Here is a 19,807-nt window from a genome sequence, read left to right on the forward strand (position 1 = left end):
TTTGTTTTAATTGTCATTTGGCCAAAACGGCCCCCCACGGAGATGCGGTATGGCTGTACCGGGCGCGCTGGTGCACCCGTTCACCATCGCACTAAACAGAAAAAATTTAGCACATAAAGTGATGTGTCGTAGACCTAAACAAATTTTTTGCGGAATTTATTGAGCGACGGAAAGTGTACCCCTAGTTCAAATCTGGCCAGTTTCCAGCGGATTCAGCGGGACACCGCAGGAAGCCGCAGGGATTCCCAGATAGCTAGCGCGTACATATGGCATGTTATATGTGGTGCGGAGGCAGTGTCCTACTACTATGCGGAGGTCTCGCGCAATACAAAAATACGCCTCATGTAGCTGCTTCACACAAAAAAACCGTTTTGGCACCCCAAAAATGAAAAAACCATCGCTCATGTGTCGGATTGGAAATCCGCTTCCGGGGCCTTGCTTCCCATCCCAGGGACCACACACGTGCCAAATATGGCCTCGTTCTGACAAACTATGCAGCTCCGCGGGATTTTCTGACTTCGTTTTAATTGCCATCTGGCCAAAACAGGAACCCGAGGACATATAAGAAAGTGTTTGAATTGTTACTATGTTAACATGGTACTGTACATGATTCAAATATATATGATTTTGACATAAACGGATAGAGGATATTTTTTTCAACATTTTGATACCTTATACGCATTTTTCTGATATCATATGAATTTATGAATTAGTTATGATTTTTACAAAATTAGACAAATTTGAAAAATAGTCTACGCCGAGGGTGGCCATCGGCGTAGCCCTGTCTACGCCTAGGGCCAAATATATGCCGAGGGCTGCCCTCGGCGTAGACTTCGCTACGCAGACGGCCACGATACGCCGAGGATCAGACGGCTGGCTGACCGTGTTGGGCCATATGCCGACGGCCCCGACATTTGGCCGTCGGCGTACGCCACGGCCGTCGGTGTACGTCGCCATTCCTGTAGTGTTGCCTAAGGAAATAACACATTGGAATTTCAGCAACGGGATTGTCTTTTTGACCTGTAAAGCAACGTTGCAACAACGGGAACGTGACTAAAAGCTTTTTCCATGCTATAAATCATACAAGACTAAGACAAACACAAACCGATTACGAGTTGGAAAGAAGAACCGCATGAGCCGATCACAGCTTTCGTTGGTCTTCTGTAAAAGGATAGTTTGGCAGTTAGCACCGAATTTCACTTCTGCATGATAACACGAGGACATGGCCAAAACTTGATGAGGTACACTCACTAGATTTAGATGTGCGCCTTGGCGCACGACCCCGTGAAATTTGCACAAATTTACGGTTTGTAAGAACATAAAAATCATGTGGAAAAATATTATTTTCTTTAAGAACTCCATTCCAAGATATCTACATGGTGGCACAAAATCTGACAAACTCGTGGTTTTCTCGTAAGTATAAATATGAGATGAAGACATCCATGACACCAAATAGCATCAATAGAACCTCTCATGTTTGCGACAAGACTGGACCGAGTACCGTGCGTTGTCTCGGCATACATATATGAAAACTGAGAAATAACGAAGAGATCCGGGCATACATATATGAAAACTGAGAAATAACGAAGAGATCCTTTGATACCCAAGGAAAATAGAACATGGGCAAATAATTTTCCGTTCCCATTAAAAATCTGCTCTTTTCTCTCACCCACACATCAGATACAGAAACAGGCATATTACTACTTTTAGAAAACATTTACCTAGTTTGCTTAGAGACAATACAGAAATAAGCAGATTAATACTTTTATTGAGAGAGTATTTACCTAGTTTGCTTCAAGGTCTCAAGCTCTTGTTCTAATGGTCCGTTCTATGGTATGCTCCAGCGACTGTTACCTTATATAATTATTGATCTTCGCCCTCCAACTCGACCCTGCACCGCCTGCCACCGCTGATGGATAGCCGTGTCTCCTTTTTCCTCCCCAACTGCTTGCTCTCCCTGGTGAACATGTTCTTTTTCCTCCCCAACTGCTTGCTCTCCCTGGTGAACATGAATACTCACACGGAGCATGTTGACGGGCCTTCCGCAACTTTTGCATTCTTAAACAATTTAACAAATGCCATATTAACCATGCATGAAATTTTGTTTTGAGAAAGCAGTAAGTGAATAACACACACGACTTGCATCGTTTCAGAAGGAAGTAAAGAAACAACAAAAACCGTGGCTCGCCGCCCGAGCCTATAGTACGCAGGCTGTTATGATTGTTTCTGAAATTCTTTAAAATCCTACACTATTACGCATAGATACATAAAACATAGTGTGCCTTCTAGATAGTCTGTTTGTCCTAAACTAAGTGGTTAACAAATACAGCTTCTGTTAGCTAAATAAGCAACCATAACTTCCCAGGTCTAATGCATTCTTCTTTAATTCTAGGTATAACCCTGAAAAGAGAACATAAAAAAACAATCGAGTGATTTAATAATTCAGCAGCAGGTGCTACGCAAACAAATGAGTAGCATTGTAAAAATATATATACTATTCAAAGGCAAACAAATATGCTGACATATAGCAAATAACATCACTTTATTTGTTCGGGGAAAAATTAATTCAGGGAACAGATCCTAGACTGACAACATATGTGTTGGATGGACAAGAGCACAAAATGAATTTTCTTCATACTACAAATGTCACTCGGGAAGTTATTTGGCTCTTAAGTGTGTCAAGGCAAGATAAGAAAAAACACAAGGATGTGAAAATATCCAAACCAATAGATATATGCACTAAGGCTGTGTCAACAGAAACTCTCAAGCATACATAACCATCATCTGTTATGTATACTAAAGTTTCGCTTTCCGGAAGCATAACCTACACAATAAGAGAGAAGAATGGTGGAAATGAATAACGGTTAGGTACAGAAAAAAGGTATCGATTGCAGCACTTAACTTTCTTTAACTAATGTACAGATGACACCTCCTCTTCCACCTTTTTTACCCATTCCAAATTGGGATTTCTATTTTCGTGCCCTCGGGTTCTTAGTTGTACTCAGTTTTCCCCAGCTCCTTAGTTTTTCCTCAGTTTTCCCCAAGCCCTTGTCTGAACCCGCAGAAGGAGCTCGGACGGAAGGAATCCGTTAAGTTGACCGTTCCGTGCTGACGAGTGGGGTCGTGTCGTTTGTGGGGTCGCGTCGTGTGGGACCGCGTCGTGTGGGGCTGGTAGGAAGGGACCGCGTGGGACAGGACGAGACCATGTTTGTGGGGCCGTAGCGTGTGGAGCCGTGTGGGTCCGGGACGGGAGCACGAGTGGTTTCTGTCTCTTTCGCCCAGATTAGCAGTTTTCAATGTACCTTTTTCCTCTCTCTCGCTCGATCTCATTCATATTTGATAGCCCAAATTGGTAGCAAATCTAGAGCAGCTTGTCCTTCTGTTTTTTAACGCCATTCAATTCTTTATGCCTTCGTTTTTACCCAATCAGGTAGGAAATCTAGGGCTCAAATCCAGAGAGAAAATATAGGATAAGCTGCATACAGCAACCAACATAGCATAGATATATTCAGGACAGATCCAAAAGTAGTACCGATAGATCCAACATAAGCTACATTTTACATGAATTTAAGCTGCTCTACAGATAGAGCAGTCACATACAGAGAGTGCAGTAGGCACGTTCAACGCCTCCAGGTAGCGCGTGTGACTCGCTTGGAGGTTGCGCAGGTGAATCCCAAGTGCTTTGTGTTTGGCCATGTACGCATGCACGTTCACGGTCCTTCCAACTCTAGCGCCACATCTGCCAATGGATTCAGCATGGTTCACCAGGGAGTTGAAGTCGGTGGCGCGGAGCTTCCTGTTGCAGAAGGGGCACTTGTAAATGCCTCGAGCAAAGGGGCCATCGTAATGGCCGGACTGCAGCCTCCCGAGGACGTGACGAGTCTTGGTGTGGAAGGACTGCGTCGTCATTTGTCGACGTCGCTGCTCACACTGTCACGTAGCACCAAAGATCGTGCAAAAAAAAACGGAGTCAATTGCAACGATGATGGAACAGAGAGTGAACAAAAAATCATGCATGATAATATGGGCTCAAAAAAAGAGGTAGCCTCAGTTACATTGGACACACTTATATCCAGGATTTGAGTCAGCAAACCAAAGATCATGCACAACAAATTTGTACACACCAATTGTTTACTGACCAAACACTGAATCAATTTATGCCCAAATATTCATCATCATCGGCACAAATCTTAAACAAAAGCAAATCACAAACACTAATAACGAAAGTTCTAACACAAAAGGATCGAACTAGGAACAGACGAACAGTAATAACGCAAGATCTAACACAAAAGGATTGAACTAGGAACAGACGAACCGTAATAACGCTAGATCTAACACAAAATGATTGAAATGAGATAAGAACAAGGGAACAAAGGGTTACCTCCGGCTCGTTGTCGACGATGCTGGTGTCGTAGGGAGTTCTCCGGCGCGTCGTATTACCTTTGGTTCGTACGGGTCCCAAGCGACGGGGAGGCGGACGGTGGCGGCGGCGATGCGCCGGCAGCTACGTTGAAGCAGCGACAGGGGCACGGACGGGGCGGCGGCCGATCCGCCGGCTGCTACGTTGGAAGCAGCGACAGGGGGCACGGACGGGGCGGCGGCCGATCCGCCGGCTGCTACGTTGGAAGCAGCGACGGGGGCACAGACGGGCGGCGGCCGATGCGCCGGCTGCTACGTTGGAAGCAGCGACGGGGGCACAGACGGGGCGGCGGCGATGTGCCGACAATGGGCATCTCATTCTTCTCCATCGCCGGCGGTTTTCTTCGGGGTTTTTCTTCGGTTGTGGAGAAGATGATGGGACAGAGAGGCGGTTACAAATGAGCCGATGAGAACGTGCGTCGAGGGAGAGACAGAGAGGGCTCTATAAAGACGAAGGTGGCGTGTACCGCAACACGCGTCCCGCTATGCACGGCTGCAGCGTGCACCGCTACACGAAGTCTAACCACAGGACGTTTGGTGTACTCGGTTATAACCTCGGGCCTTATACAGAAATTTTATCGTACTCAGTTTTCCCCTCGAGGACTTAGACCGGCAAGTGCAATATACTCAGTTTTACCCTCAAGTAGCTGGTCAACGAGAGAGTCAACAAATGAGATTAACATAGCTAATTGAGTCATTTCATGCGCAAAAAAATCCAAAAAATAAAAACATAGTGGCAACTACTCATGGAGTCTTCCTACGCAACCTGCCACCTAGAAAACCTTAACAAACATATATAAATCAAGTTTTACCACAAATTGCCACTTCTCAGAATCACTAGTGTAGCTATGAAGATGATTGGTTTTCCACCCAAACCCCTTTGCAAAACATCTTTCCCAAAACATAGTTTGTCTAAATGATGCCATAATTGTCACACTCATGTATATTTGAATTGCAAATAATTTGATGTAGCCCAATATGAATTATATTGTACAAAACACACATTTTTCATTTTGTAATTCTTTTGTTTGAATCCCTTAGTCTATTTACTATTTATGTGCCCTTGGATTCTTAGTACTACTCAGTTTTGCCCTCAAATACTTGTCACAAATGCTACGAGAAGCACAAAATTATCGTGTGTGGTTGAGGGGTTGTCACAGGGATCGACTCCACTAACCGTTGATACACTGATCTATCGGGCTGTATACCCCTATCAGTCTCTTCGTGGCAAACTCTCTCTCTCTCTCTCTCTCTCTCTCTCTCTCTCTCTCTCTCTCTCTCTCTTCGTGGCCACCCCTCTCTCTCTCTCTGTCGGTGGAGAATGCCCACCCCACTATATATGTGAAATAACGAGTTTGCCACTTAATATAGTTTGGGATATAGTATTGGTATAAACATGTGGCATACATATTTGCGGATTTCGGTGATTGCATTATTTGTCACCCCTCTAACAATTATCAACTATCTTTAGCTGTCCTTTTCTTTTAGGGAATATAGTTTGGGATATAGTATTGGTATTTTGAAACGGCCTAAAAGTGGTATAATTTTGTTATAAACATGATGCATACATATTTGCGGATTTCGGTGATTGCTATCAACTATCTTTAGCTGTCCTTTTCTTTTAGGGAATATAGTTTGGGATATAGTATTGGTATTTTGAAACGGCCTAAAAGTGGTATAATTTTGTTATAAACATGAGGCATACATATTTGCGGATTTTGGTGATTGCATTATTTGTCACCCCTCTAACAATTATCAACTATCTTTAGCTGTCCTTTTCTTTTAGGGAATATAGTTTGGGATATTGTATTGGTATTTTGAAGGGACCCTATTTTGAAAGGGATCCCATTTTGAAACGGCCTAAAAGTGGTATAATTTTGTTATAAACATGAGGCATACATATTTGCGGATTTCGGTGATTGCATTATTTGTCACCCCTCTAACAATTATCAACTATCTTTAGCTGTCCTTTTCTTTTAGGGAATATAGTTTGGGATATGGTATTGGTATTTTGAAACGGCCTAAAAGTGGTATAATTTTGGTATAAACACGAGGCATACATATTTGCGGATTTCGGTGATTGCATTATTTGTCACCCCTCTAACAATTATCAACTATCTTTAGCTTTCCTTTTCTTTTAGGGAATATAGTTGGTAATTTCGGTGAATGCACACACTAACTTTGAAAACAACTACAAGTACATGTAACTGAATAATGGATTTGTAAGGTATCCCTTGTAACAACTTCTAGCGCCTGGTGAGCAATGATAAGAATCCGATCGTAATTATACAACAAAAAAAAAAACTAGCCATCGGGTTAGCTTGCTTCTTCAACTCGATCAGCTGCCTTAACTGCTTGTTCATTTTCTTCAGTTCTCCCTTCACTTCCACCAGTTCTGCATTGGGAGCATTAGGCATAATCGGAACGGCTCCTCTCTCCGCCGCATTCTCTACAGCAAGTCCCCCCCCCTCCCAAATTGCGCCCCCCAATAGCGCCAATTGATTCCTGCAAGCGAAGCCTACGAACGTACACATCGATCCACTCGAAATGCCTGCATTTCTTCAAGATCTGAAAACAACAACGTGAACCCTAAATCCCAAATTCGAGGGAATAACAAGAAAATCGAGAGAAAACAGAGAAATTGGAGCGAGATCTAACCTTATCCCCCTCTCTATATGGCAAGCTCTCGCATGCAACGAACTCACGTCCACGGTTGCCGTTCTCGTCCGTCTTATAGATCGACCGCTTCAGAGGCTCCTGGCGTGGGCAGTCAGGGCATCTTGTCAAAGGCACGGGTCCATACTGCGGCCATGAAGAACGGGAGGTCGAAGAGAAACTAGACATCACCCGCCTACCGGAGAAGGGCTGCCGCTGGCGGAGAAGAAGAACAATGGGGCGCGGAGAAAGAAAGGGGAAGCAATGGCACGGGCACGGGCGCGGGGCTGGCTCGGGCTCCCATTTTGCAACGGTCACCTGGGTAAGCTGTGGGTCCGGCGCGCTAACGTGGACAAGTTGTGGGTCCCACGATGATCTGGATAAGTGGAGACGTGTCCACTGCGGGGCACCAACAGCGGCCCCACTTGCCAGCACCAACCAACGTCAACTAAACGGGATTCCTTCCGTCCGAGCTCTTTCTGCGGGTTACAGACAAGGGCTTGGGGAAAACTGAGGAAAAACTAAGGAGCTGGGGAAAACTGAGTACAACTAAGGACCCGAGGGCACGAAAATAGAAATCCCTTCCAAATTATATTCAAGCTATTGAATTTGTAGACGTATTAAATTTCCATAACAATGATAGAAAGCCCTATACAGCAAAGTTCAGTTGTTTCTATGCCTGAACATTCTAGTTCTAGTAGTCTATCACCATATTAACCTTAGCTATTTTCAGCTAATTTTTTTTGCGTAGGACTATGCATACTACTCGGATCTGATGGTTCAATTTGGGTTGACGTATGTTAGTCCGAAGCTGTGGAAACAATGTGACCAACCAATGCAAAGAAGTGGCAAGCACTCCTATGACACTTTACTCCCATTGCCTTACTACTGACAGAGAAGGTTCAAGAGATAACTGAATGTCTGAATCAAAAGAAGGAGCAAGGGCCAGGTAGTGCAAGCTAACCATCATTTGTGAAAGAGTGAGAGAGGCACCTCACAATGTTGCATAGAGTGTCAAACATGCAATTTTCTACTCAATTTCATGCTTCGGAAAATAACTGCAAGTCCCAAGAACATTCAAGCAAAACCAAACCAGGCCATAAACAACTAACATGGTAAATTAGCAGAGACCAAACAGTAATACAAACATGAAAAAAGAATGCAAAAAGGGAAGAACTTATTAAGCGATTCTGAGACTTCTAGCGGACCAAGATTGAAATGAATATAAAATAAGCCTCCATGGGTTCTTCGCCTGTCTTTGACGCTTAAAGAGACAAGTATTGGGGAAGGATGACGCCAGAAGCAAAGGATAAGAATCATTACCCTCTTCGGGAACTACTTAGGCTCCTGCCACTTCTGCCTCAAAGAACGTCGCACCACGTCCTCCATCCACCTTGCCACCATTGCCTGGACTGGTGAGAGGGTCAGACCAAGCGGCTGATAGCAACAGGGCAGTAGGTCAGCATGACAAACCTAGGCATGAGCACCTAAAAAGAACCAAGAAGAAGAAACATTGAGATTTCAAAAACATCGTTGCACATATCAAAAGAATGCTCCACCATCCATCTATGTAGATTAAACATGCTCATCACCAAAGAAACAAACTGAATATAAACTTGTAGTAGCATGTACCAATGTACACATATTCTATGGCAGAAGTAATATGCAGTCTAAAGAGATGGACAGCAAATGCCTGCTTGTATGGAAACTTAGATGAGATGAGATGAATATGGATTCAACATATTAATTACTCATGACATGCATGAATTGTTTTAAAATACCACATGTCACAGAAGTGCATTCTGCTTGAGTGTAAAGTTAGGATAACAATATCATGATCAGCATGTTTAGTAAAAAGGACATACCATATGGTAATATAGTAAGGAAATGGAACACAGGTTCAGAACTGTACCTTTTTGTTATTTTCTTGTCTCTTTCTAGCATCACGGAAAGAATCTAAAAGTATATAAAACAATGATTAGTATTCATATTGCTAAACTCTTGTGTCCTGATTGAGAAACGAAAACATGTGACTGTAAAGGTCAATTTCAAACCAATATTCATCAACAAATTGAATCAGTGTGTGATCCTAGCAGATAAAAAGTGCATCATCTGACCTGATTGTCACTTTTACCCTATCTCTAAATTCTTGCTAGGAGATTTACAAAAATCCATGTACCTATCAAGATTGAAAACTAATGTTTCAATTGAAGATCCTCTACAATCTGCAACATATGTCACGCCACTTCTTTGAACGACTATTAAAGGAATATACATTGTTGTATTGTGATCCAAATTCATATACTAAAGGGAGGCTAACTTCTGACGAGCGGATCGAGGCCCGTCGCCGGAGGCTTGGGCCGAAGCGTAGCGGAGTCAGAAGTTAGCCCATACGTCGTGCCCTGCAGGGACGCCTGCGAAGGGGGGTGCGGGGGGCGGCAGCCCCCCGCGGTACGGTACGGATCGTCGACACCGCCTATATATACATCTTGTAAGCCGCCGGCTAGGGTTTATCAGATTATAAGATAACCCACGGCATTTGTAAACACCTCCGGATATAGTGAAGTTTTGCTGGCTGGCGCCCGTGGTTTTTTCCCCTTCTGTGTTGGAAGGGGTTTTCCACGTTAAATCTTGTGTCCCCTGCGTGTGTTCTTGTTTCGTTCTTCGTTATTTGCTTGTCGCTTTTATAACATACATTAGTGTTAACTAAAGAATTGGTCCAACAAAAAAAACAAGTCGGAACTAAGCAGACTAAATAAGATAAATAAGAACCCAATCTAGAACTTTTGAAAATAACATTTATAATATCACACTCTGATTACTGAATGAACTAACAATATATATACAATATTTTTAGACCATTCTTATTTGTGCACAAGGTGTACAGATAGGTACCTGCGGTTACTGACTACTATTTAGTTCATGGAGGAATTTACTTCTTGATTTTTTTTTTCTTTTTCATCTCCTGGAAAACATAAAAAATGGTAATCAAGAACAACTCGAAACACCAAAAACATGTCATTTACTTAGACCTTCTAGACAAATTATAAGAGTTAGATGCATATAGAAACTTTGGAATGGAAAACACAACCTCCTTGCTTCTGATTGCCATATGTCCTGGAGGAGGACCAGGCAGTACTTGTGATGGAAGAGCAACATATTTGACCCACCCAATCTTCAGCTCATAGTCGTACAACACCTAAGATAAATAATTTCAGTAAATTACAAGCAAAAGTAGAAGTAGTATTTCAAAAGTACGAACATGATACTATTTCAAGCTATCCTATGGCTACATCATGATTGCCACTACATGGAATGGAAATGCACAGTAAACTTTCATTTAATCCTGGGCTGCCTGTCCTCCTGCTCTATTCATGAATTCAATAAACCCACAATGTTGTCTTTTGCTTTCTACATACGTTCAAGCTAGGTCATATTATCTTGAGAGTTGCAATAGGTTCAAACCGACCAAATGTACTCAAATGAAAATTCTAATCCACCTAACACCATATGGTACATATTGCACGGTTAAGCTAACTGTGATGCATATACACTTAAAATTATGTCTAGCCGGAACAAGAACGGCACAGAAAATAAACCTTAGGAGAGAGAGTGCCAACATATAAGTTCGTGGTTTGAGGATCGATGTCTCCAAATGAACCTGGTAACCTCCCACTGGAATCAGATTCATCTGTTAATTCATCAAACTGGCTAGAGTGATGCAGGTAAAAGTTCCAAACATCAGTATACCATATACAAGGACAAACTACAAGAATTCTGAGAAAGAAATATGGGAAGCAATCACAAATTTATCCCGTCAGCTAGAAACCTATTTAAAACAATTTCTAGAAGTTTGCCAGCCATGATAGATTTCCTAACATTCTAGTCAACCAAGAGAATATTATAGCACACTGAATCTAACGATATAATCAAAATTGCCATCTGATTTATTTCATATGATGTCTAGTGGAATGAACCGAAAGTCGCATATACGAATACCCATCATGGAGGCGTCACCGTGCCGGCTGCCACGTTCTTTTCTCGAAGCTCTTTCTCCAACCTCAGTTCCTCCATGACATTATCTATTGCATTGGCTTCCCTTTTTTCCTTTTTCTTTGGCCGCTCATCTTCCTTCTGCATGTCAAGGTAAATGATTAACCAAAGAACCATACTGAAAACTGAGGCAATCAATTCGCATGTGCGTCCCAACCCCTTTCTGTGTCTCTCCTGAATGATGGTGGCAAAAAAGATGGAACATACCTGGGTAAAATTATGCTATATATAAGATGTGTATTATGCTCGGTTAAGTGCCTTCTTCTCCAATTCCTTGTCGGCTCCTTTTAACCAAACCAGCGATGCCTCGTCCACCATGTAGGCACACTGCCGATGCTCTGCAACCATCTGTCCTCGCTGAATCGGAGGCCTCGGGGAATCGTTGAGCGTGAGAGTTTCTTTGCTTATCTTCTCAAGTAGAAAGTAAATCTGTTCATTTTACTACATATGCATGTATTCCAATCAATTATTTCAACTTAATCAAATAAACAAAAGTAAAGAGCAAAATACTGCTACTTTTGATTAAATAAAGTAATAATAAACATGAGTCAACTTGCATCTGAATAAGATGGACAAACTAAAATCAGAATTAGAATAGGATTCAGTTGGAGCTTACATACAAATGATGTGGAAAACCCGGCCTATGCTAATCCCTTTGCCTCCTCACGCTAGGAGGAACACTGTAAATGGCACCCAACGCTTGCTGGAGGACTCACGTTCTTGTCATACCTACCAGCAGTAACATGGACAAATTTAGCCACTAGGAGTGGGGGAGGAGACGAGGAGGCCAAGAGGAGGGGGCAGCGCAGCAGCGACCATCGGCGTGCATCACCCTGGCGAGCTCCCTCGGCACAAGTGGCGCCCCCATAGCCAGGGTAATTTACCGACGAATCGTGCAGCAGCAGTAGCGCCATCGGCAGCCTCCTCCACGCCCCCATGGCCACGCGAACTCGCGGAGAGGAAGAGGGCGGGGCGGAGCACAACAGGGGAAACAACGGCGTGGAGGAGGGAGCAGCGCAGCAGCGATGGAGACGGGCTGGCGGAGCCCTCCATCCTTCTGCCGCCCGTCGACGGCCTGGCGGCGCCTCCCCGCGCGCGTCGATGCGTGCCTGCTCGTCGCGGGGGTGCTGCGAGCGCTAGGGCGCTTGTCGACGGGCTGGCGGCGTCCTCCCCTGCGCTGATGCTGTCCCGCGCCCGCCCTCGTCAAAATTGTGGAGCAAATAATAATCCTTGCATACAAAAGGTAAAAAATGTTAGTTCATGGCAAGTAATAACTTGGGAATCTATAAATTCAACAATGAAGCCAATCCTGAGTGTTCCATACAACACATGATTCAGTAGCTTAAAGATGTTTACATGAGTCGAAAGGAAGCATATAATTGACATATATGATAACTGGAGGTTATCAATCTCTTTCTACCGATAAGAATTTCATTGTTGTTGCTGCTTTCACAAATGGTCACGCAACATGCTCTTAAGCACGCACCAGTCACAGAATAAGTTACACAAATAAAAATATGGGAATGGATTGAACAACCTGTGATGAACATGAAGACCCCAACCACTATTGCTCCACCTGCTTGGAGTCACCCAAACCCCTGCCGCCCCTGCTATAATTAAAAAAATGGAAAGAGCCATGTCTGCAGCAAAAACATGTCGATATCACACATAAAAAAGGAAGACAAATCAAAAAAGATGCTCATGAATAAGGCGCAGCTTGCCGCTCGCTTGCCCACCTACGGCAGGCAAGCATATATGAAGAACCAATAAAAATATGTAGCCAAATTTGTTAATAAGCTGGCAAAAGAAATTCATGTGTTAAGTCCATGGCTATGTATTATGCATTTTGGAAATGCTATTGTGCTCAAGGAATTTTGACTCTAGTAGTGCACATCATACTAATAGAAAATAATAAGACTTGGCGGTTCATCAACTTCAGCAGTGCACATACATATATTTGAGCGGGCGTAAATACATTGTTTTTGGAAAAGTTCCAAGGAAGATATATGTAAAGTGAGAATCAGGTGTAAATTCCTTAAGGGAAATTCGTAGTTGTAACTAATATCCTATTTTCAATCCAACAGTAGTTATATTACAAAAGATCAGAAGCATGATCATTCTCATCTGAAAGCGTCTTTTAACTTTCTCCAACTTGGTCCGTAGGCGAGACACTACCTAGTAAGCAGAAGACAGAAACCACGAGTTACAACAAGTTACAGCTTTGGATGCATTGGCAATGAAACAAAAAGCAAACTAAGTATCGACCAACTTCAAATAGCGTTCTGATTTCAATATACATGCGTTCATGCAAACTATCAGTTATCCCTAATTCCACGACATCGTTGATCAAATTGCTAAAATGAAGAATTCTATGGGAAACACAGGGGATGATATATAAATGATGATGTGGACCAGAATGTCTAGGAAAAATTACGAAAGGAAAGTTTTGCATAGCTGATGCTCGTTGACATGCTAAATACCTGAAGCCCCTCAAAATGGGTTAAATCAGTAGGAAATTAAGTCAAATGAGCTCCATCAGCAACACTTACTCTGCTAGGAGGAAAAGGAAATATTAATTCTCTTACGATGATAATATCTGTACAACAAAGGTCATTAGAAAACATTATGTGACTTCACAGACATTATTATTTCAGAGCATCAATGGTATTACTAAATAGCTGCCACAAGTTACTTGTAGTTTCAAGAAACCAAAAGTTTATCCTTCGAACAAACAAGTAAATGATGGTAAAAAGTTCACAACTTGACAATGAAACAGTGAGCATCATAAATGATGGGGAAAGCACTTCTCTGTAACACAATGAACCCGCTATAGTGAATGCAATCATGCTTTCAGCACTTCTCCTCAGTCTGCAGTAGTACTAAGAATTGTTGGGAGTGGACATATTAAACTGTCCAGGTTTGGAAACTACTTAATACTGAGATGCAAAAGAAAACTTGGTAAATAAATTTTGACTCCATATTAATCACTACGGATGAAGCCTGGTGACCGGGTGTATACGTGAGCACGCACTCAGAAGTCGACACGTGTCTAACGGCGTTAGTCCCCCGTGAGGTGATATACTACTACTAAAAAACTGTTTCACCAGATTTGACCGGTCCTCACACCCCCACCTAATCCTCTCTGCTCTGGCTCCTCGTCCTCTTCTACCTCCCGCGGCGGCGAAGGCGGGGCCGTGGTGGAGCTGAGCGGGTTCGTCCGCGACCTCTGCTTCCTCTTCTTCGCGCTCTGCTTCCTCGTGGCCGTCCTCGCCACCGGCACGGTCACCGTCTGGGTCGCCGCGGCCTTCGTCTCCCTCTACGCCGCCTACGTCGTCCTCGTCTGGACCTCCCAGTGCTGCACCGGCGCGAGCAAGCCGGACCTCGCCGAGCCGCTCCTCCTCGACGGCGACGCCCCCACCCTGCCGTCCCACTCCGCGAAGCCGACGGACCCGGCGAAAAAATCGTGTCTTCAACGCGTCCTGCACGCGCTCACCATGCCGCTCTACCTCCCGCGGCGCCTGACCATCCCGGACATCGCGGGGCACCGCTGGCGCAAGCCCTACGCCGTGGCCTCCGCCGCGCCGGGCGCGGTCCTCGTCGCCCACGACCTTCACCTCGCGCAGCGCCGCGGCGGCCTCGGTCGACCACGGCCACGGCGTCGGCATCCTGCTCGCCAGCGCCTTCCTGGGCCTCCTCCTGGCGGCCCTCGCCGCGTCCACCACGGACGCCGGCTCCGCGCCCCGCAGCCGGCGTCACCGCGTGCCGTGGCTGGCCGCGGGGTTCCTGATGAGCGTGCTGTGGGCCTACACGCTGGCGCGGGAGCTGGTGGCGCTGCTGGTGGCCATCGGTTACATGGTGGGCGTTGACTCGGGCGTGCTGCGCATCACGGTGCTGGCGTGGGGGGACTCGCTGGGGGACCTGGTCTCCAACGTCGCCATGGCCACGCACGGCGGGCCTGGCGGCGCGCAGACGGCCGTGTTGGCCTGCTACGCCGGCCCGCTCTTCAACACGGTGGTGGGGCTCGGGCTGTCGCTCACGCTGGCGGCGGACGCGCAGTACCCGGCGCCCTTCACGATCCCGGCGGACGGGGCGGTGTACGAGACGGTGGCGTTCCTGTTCGCCGGGCTCGCGTGGGCGCTGCTGGTGGTGCCGGCGAGGGGGATGCGGCTGGGTCGGCTGTACGGGGTCGGGCTCATCGTCATCTACCTCTGCTTCTTCGGCACCCGCATCCTCAACAGCCTCGGCCTCTGGTAGCAGCGAGCCACGCAGCAAGCGTCAGCGTGAACACCGCCCCGTCCAAGAGATGATCCAAACCAGCACAGAAAGCACTAAAAAACTCTGAACTATGATGTCCTCTAGCGGTTGCAGCTCAGCTCACTTCGCGTGGTCAACTAAGTAGATTCGACGCCGTATGATGCCCGTTAACATCTCCCCATAAAGTGAGAATCTTAAAGCAAATCCAATGGCAACGGGCGCGTGCTCACGTATACACCCGGTCACAGAATCCACTCTCGTTATGCCTATGAGGAGCAAATATATTGATTTGCTCCTCATAGGCATAACTACAAACTAACAACAAACACGTATTTGGCTCCAAATCACAAAATCTGGACCTCTTGTGCCAAGCAGCTAATGCCCTCGATCTGTTGGATCATAGTGACTCTAAAACATGTAAAAGAGTGTTGGGAAGGAGGAGATCAATCTGCCGGTGGGGGTGAAGATCCCAGGAGCAGAGGAGCAACAGCTCAGACGGAGGAGAGCAGATCTGTTGGAGCATTCAACTATGAATCATACCTGCACTCGTCCAATAACCAGCTGGAGCGCGTGCAGCACCTCACCGCCGGGCACAAGCCCTCCGGCCGGCTGGTTTGAGAGAGATGGGAAGTGAGACGGGAGAGAGAGAGGGGCAGAGACAAGGGAGTTGAGAGGCCAGGAGGGCGTACCTGGGAGAGTGCCGTCACTGCTGGACGCCATGGAACTGGCCAGCACCGGCCCGTCTCTGGCCGCGCCCCGCGACCGTCGCCTCCGGGCGTCGCCGCCGCGGATCGGCCTAGCGCCGGCCGGTCTCTGGCCGCGCGCGGCGCCTTGGGTCGCCGCCGCCACCGCCGCCCTCGTTGCGGATCCGCCCCGCGTCGACTGTGCGGGATGGACGAGGCGCTGCTCGCCTGCTCCTGGTCATGGCGACGGCGGAAGGGGAAGGACGACGACGGGGAGCGGGAGCGACGGCAGCGGGAGCGACGGCTGCGGGAGCGGGAGAGGCGGCGGCTGCTGGATTGGGGAAGATTGGGATAGGGCACGACGCGCCAACGCCGGGTCGCGTGGGTTTCATGACCCATGGATAAAAAGTGGGTTCGCGCGAGGGCCTACTACTCCACCAGTGAAAAATGGACGGACAAGATACACATGTGGGGAGATCTGACGGTCTAGAAGCGCAAATCGTTGTGAAGTCCCCTATGGGGGGCATCATATACAACTTTAGATGACTCCAATACTCCGTACGAAATGGTGCGGCTATATATATGTGAGCATACCTTGCCATCCCATTGACCACTTCTGCTAAATGTCAAAGCGTTAAGAAATGTTTGCTGTAGATCTTGTCGGTGCTATATCATCGTGAGATATTGGAGTAGGCCAAAGAAACAAGATACTTTGAACTGAGTACCGCATGCTAGTGGTTTGCTGATCAGTGGGAGACTATAGTAACTAGGTCCCGGCAAATACAAATTGTTTCTATAGACTACTTTGTAATGCCGTCATCCGCCGGGGGCTGGAAAAAGTGACCTGGAGTGATTCAAGATGAAGGAGACGAGCACTTTGACCTAAATGGCCTTTTAGCAACTTTCAACCACTAATGGTCTCTAGGAAAAAAAACCACTTGTGGCCTCTGTTGATCGCACCATTTTGGTTGGTTTAACTGAAGTACATGACACGACGTTCAGTTTGGTAAGTTTTTGTTGAGTCCAGCCATCTAAATTGCAGTGGTGGAGCCACGACGCTAATCATGTGTAGTCAGTTCAAAGTTGTGTAGTTAAATATGTGTAATTGCACAATTTATTCATGATTATTTTGCATGATTTCTGCCTATGTCCCTAAAAAACCATGTAGTCAATTGACTACATAGCTATAGCGTGGCTCCAGCAGTGCTAAATTGGCTTGATATAACTATGTTTGACCCACTTGGTCTGAGAATATTTTGTAGAGTGTCCAAGATCATTGCGTCCAGCAATCCTAATGGCATTTCGTAAGTAAGGCACCCAACCAAATTGGGTTATCTTAGCTGTTTTAAACCATCCTGAGCTAAAAATGACTAAGTGCAGTATGCAATTAAGTCAACCAAAGTGGCGCGATACAAAGGCGCCAAAAATGGCTAAACGTTCAGCCAAGGGCATTTAGGTCAAAGAGGTCACCGGAGCTAGGTTAGGTACTTAGGGCATCTCCAACCGAGCGACCCATCTCGCGCCCGCTCGTCCGGATGGGTCCAATCGGACAAAAACTTGTCCCAGCGCGCGGACCCATCCCTAAAACGGATGGCCGCGGCGTCCGGGACGACCCAAACCCGGCCCAAATCTGGGACGACTTTGCGTGGCCGCGGACGCCGAAGGCTGGTCGCTCGCGTCCTCCTATTGTCCGCCCCTGGCCCACCTGTCTGTCTCCCAAAACACAAACCCCTCGCACACATCTCCTGCCGTTCCGCCGCCGCCCAAGGACCGGCGATTTGGGAGCGGCGTCGACGCCGGCCACTGTCGTCGACACGCTGGCAAGCGGGGCAGAAGCATAGGTCGCGGCCCCGCGCTGCTTTCGCCGCGTCGTAGCAGAGTGAGAGGACGCCGTCTCCATCGTTGTTGTCCTCTCACCGTCGCGAGACCTCCCGCCGTTCGCAGCTGCGTCGTTGCCGCCGGAGGTGAGCTATCGTGCACCGTGTTTCCAGACAGCAAGTCGACCGAGACGACCATGGCCTGCAGGTCCCTCTGGACGAATTGGATGGCCTCCGCCTGCGAGGTGTTCGATGAAATGGGCGATCTAAAATTTGTCCCTTTTCATCTGTAGATCATGGTGGACAGCGATGACGAGTACTTCTTCAAGAACTTCATCGACACGTCGTCAGACGAGGAGTCCGACGACGATTTTTTCACGGAGGCTGCGCTGATCATCCAAGAGCACATTGTCTCGCAGATCCCCGTGTACCGGGGGTCCTTGCCGGGGCGCGCGGCCGCCTTGGACCGCAAAAGAGAATGTGGCCACGACCAGCTCTTCAACGACTACTTCCAACCCAAGCCATTGTTCCCGCCGGCGTTGTTTCGCCGTTGTTTTCGGATGTCCAGACCGTTGTTCTGCCGGATAATGGATGGCGTCAAGCTCTACGACGACTACTTCTGCGCGAAAGTGGATGCAATTGGCAAGGTAGGCCTCTCTTCGTACCAGAAATGCACGACAGCGATTAGGATGCTCGCATATGGCGTTGCCGGTGATTTCGTAGATGAGTACACGCGCATGAGTGAGTCTACCGGCTTGGAAGCGATGTACAGGTTCTGCAGAGCAGTGATCGGTTCGTTCGGAGAACAGTACCTCCGACAACCTAATGCAGAGGACATAGCTCGTCTGTTGTCAATCAAAGCTTCCAGGGGTTTCCTGGGATCCTTGGCAGCATAAACTGGATGCACTGGGAGTGGAAGCACTGCTCCTTTGGTTGGCAGGGCATACAACGGCCATTCTGAGGGGTGCACAGTCATTCTTGAAGCTGTTGCTTCACATGACAAATGGATTTGGCACTCATTCTTCGGAATAGCTGGCTCGCACAATGACATCAATGTGCTGCAGTGCTCTCCGGTGTTTGATAGGTGTGGTGACCCTGCATACCATTGCATGTTGTAGTATGCCAGTCGTTGATATAACATTCACGAAGTACCATTCCGCAAATATTACATCCCTCAGAGTAGTACAACAGAACATAGCAGGTCCATAACTCATTCATTTATTATTACAAGCATAATGTACATATCATCTCGAAGCTCCTCTTGGGTCCTAAGAGGGATACTCCTGGGTTCGAGGCGAACCCATCTTAACTTACAATATAGAAGTCTCACTAGGTTATACATTTATTCCCTCGAGCAGTTAAGTACTAAGAGTTCATACTGCTCGGATACTTGTACTACTAGGTAGGTCTACACGTGCTCTCCTCCGTAACCCTCCCCGGTTCCGTAGACTATGAGGTAGTCTACACCTTCGACACCTCCAGAGAGGTCTGGTTCTTCATAGCCGATGATCTCGGCTCCTTCAGGGTTGTCGTTGTCCTCCTCCAGACGGTTCAGACAATCTAAGCAGGGGATTTAAGAGTGGGATGAGTACGAGCGTACTCAACAAGTTCATTATAGATAAGAGGTGTTTAATGCACTAGCTACGATATTAGACCAGAAAGTCTAATACCAATGTAGGTTTTGATAAACATTTCTTCAAGAGGTTGCTTTTATTTCAAAGAGCTATGTCCGTCAGCCTTCACCGGTTTACTAGAACTTCATGGAGCTCCTTTCCGGCCGTGTTTGCAGTTCCTTATCCCGGAACAGGGAGTGACAGGTCACGGTTCTTTACACTCTGCAGAGATGTGTTGCTTTACCCATAAGAGATCTTAACCTTGGTGCCAACCGGGCAGCTTTCCCGTCCACACTTCCTATGATGTGAGGCC

General features: G+C 46.6%; 1 protein-coding gene and 1 pseudogene across 8 annotated transcripts; one reads left to right on the plus strand and one right to left on the minus strand.

The window, feature by feature from the left end:
* Positions 1-8,347: 8,347 nt before the first annotated feature.
* Positions 8,348-16,465, minus strand: LOC127312772 (protein RRC1-like). 8 transcript variants are annotated; one of them, XR_011749624.1, is made up of 11 exons: positions 16,071-16,465; positions 15,922-15,990; positions 13,608-13,677; positions 12,665-13,302; positions 11,744-12,356; positions 11,335-11,568; positions 10,674-11,208; positions 10,166-10,273; positions 9,970-10,039; positions 8,987-9,030; positions 8,348-8,561 (listed from the first exon to the last, which is right to left on the minus strand). XR_011749624.1 is itself a non-coding variant. In XM_071824593.1 (9 exons), the coding sequence occupies exons 5-8, from the start codon at positions 11,078-11,080 to the stop codon at positions 10,007-10,009; spliced, it is 240 nt and encodes a 79-aa protein (XP_071680694.1). In that variant the 5' UTR covers positions 11,081-11,208; positions 11,335-11,568; positions 11,744-12,356; positions 12,665-13,302; positions 13,608-14,247; the 3' UTR covers positions 9,109-9,755; positions 9,970-10,006. The 8 variants fall into 8 exon arrangements, 1 of the variants encoding a protein (XP_071680694.1); XR_011749620.1 differs by lacking the exons at positions 15,922-15,990; positions 16,071-16,465 and having other exon boundaries at positions 8,348-8,481; positions 8,548-8,561; positions 10,674-10,765; positions 11,074-11,208; positions 13,608-14,247; XR_011749621.1 differs by lacking the exons at positions 15,922-15,990; positions 16,071-16,465 and having other exon boundaries at positions 8,348-8,486; positions 8,548-8,561; positions 10,674-10,765; positions 11,074-11,208; positions 13,608-14,247.
* LOC127315282 (cation/calcium exchanger 1-like) lies at positions 14,241-15,460 on the plus strand (annotated as a pseudogene).
* Positions 16,466-19,807: the final 3,342 nt, after the last annotated feature.

Source organism: Lolium perenne, chromosome 7 (assembly GCF_019359855.2).
Source record: "Lolium perenne isolate Kyuss_39 chromosome 7, Kyuss_2.0, whole genome shotgun sequence".
Classification (NCBI taxonomy): Eukaryota; Viridiplantae; Streptophyta; class Magnoliopsida; order Poales; family Poaceae; genus Lolium; species Lolium perenne.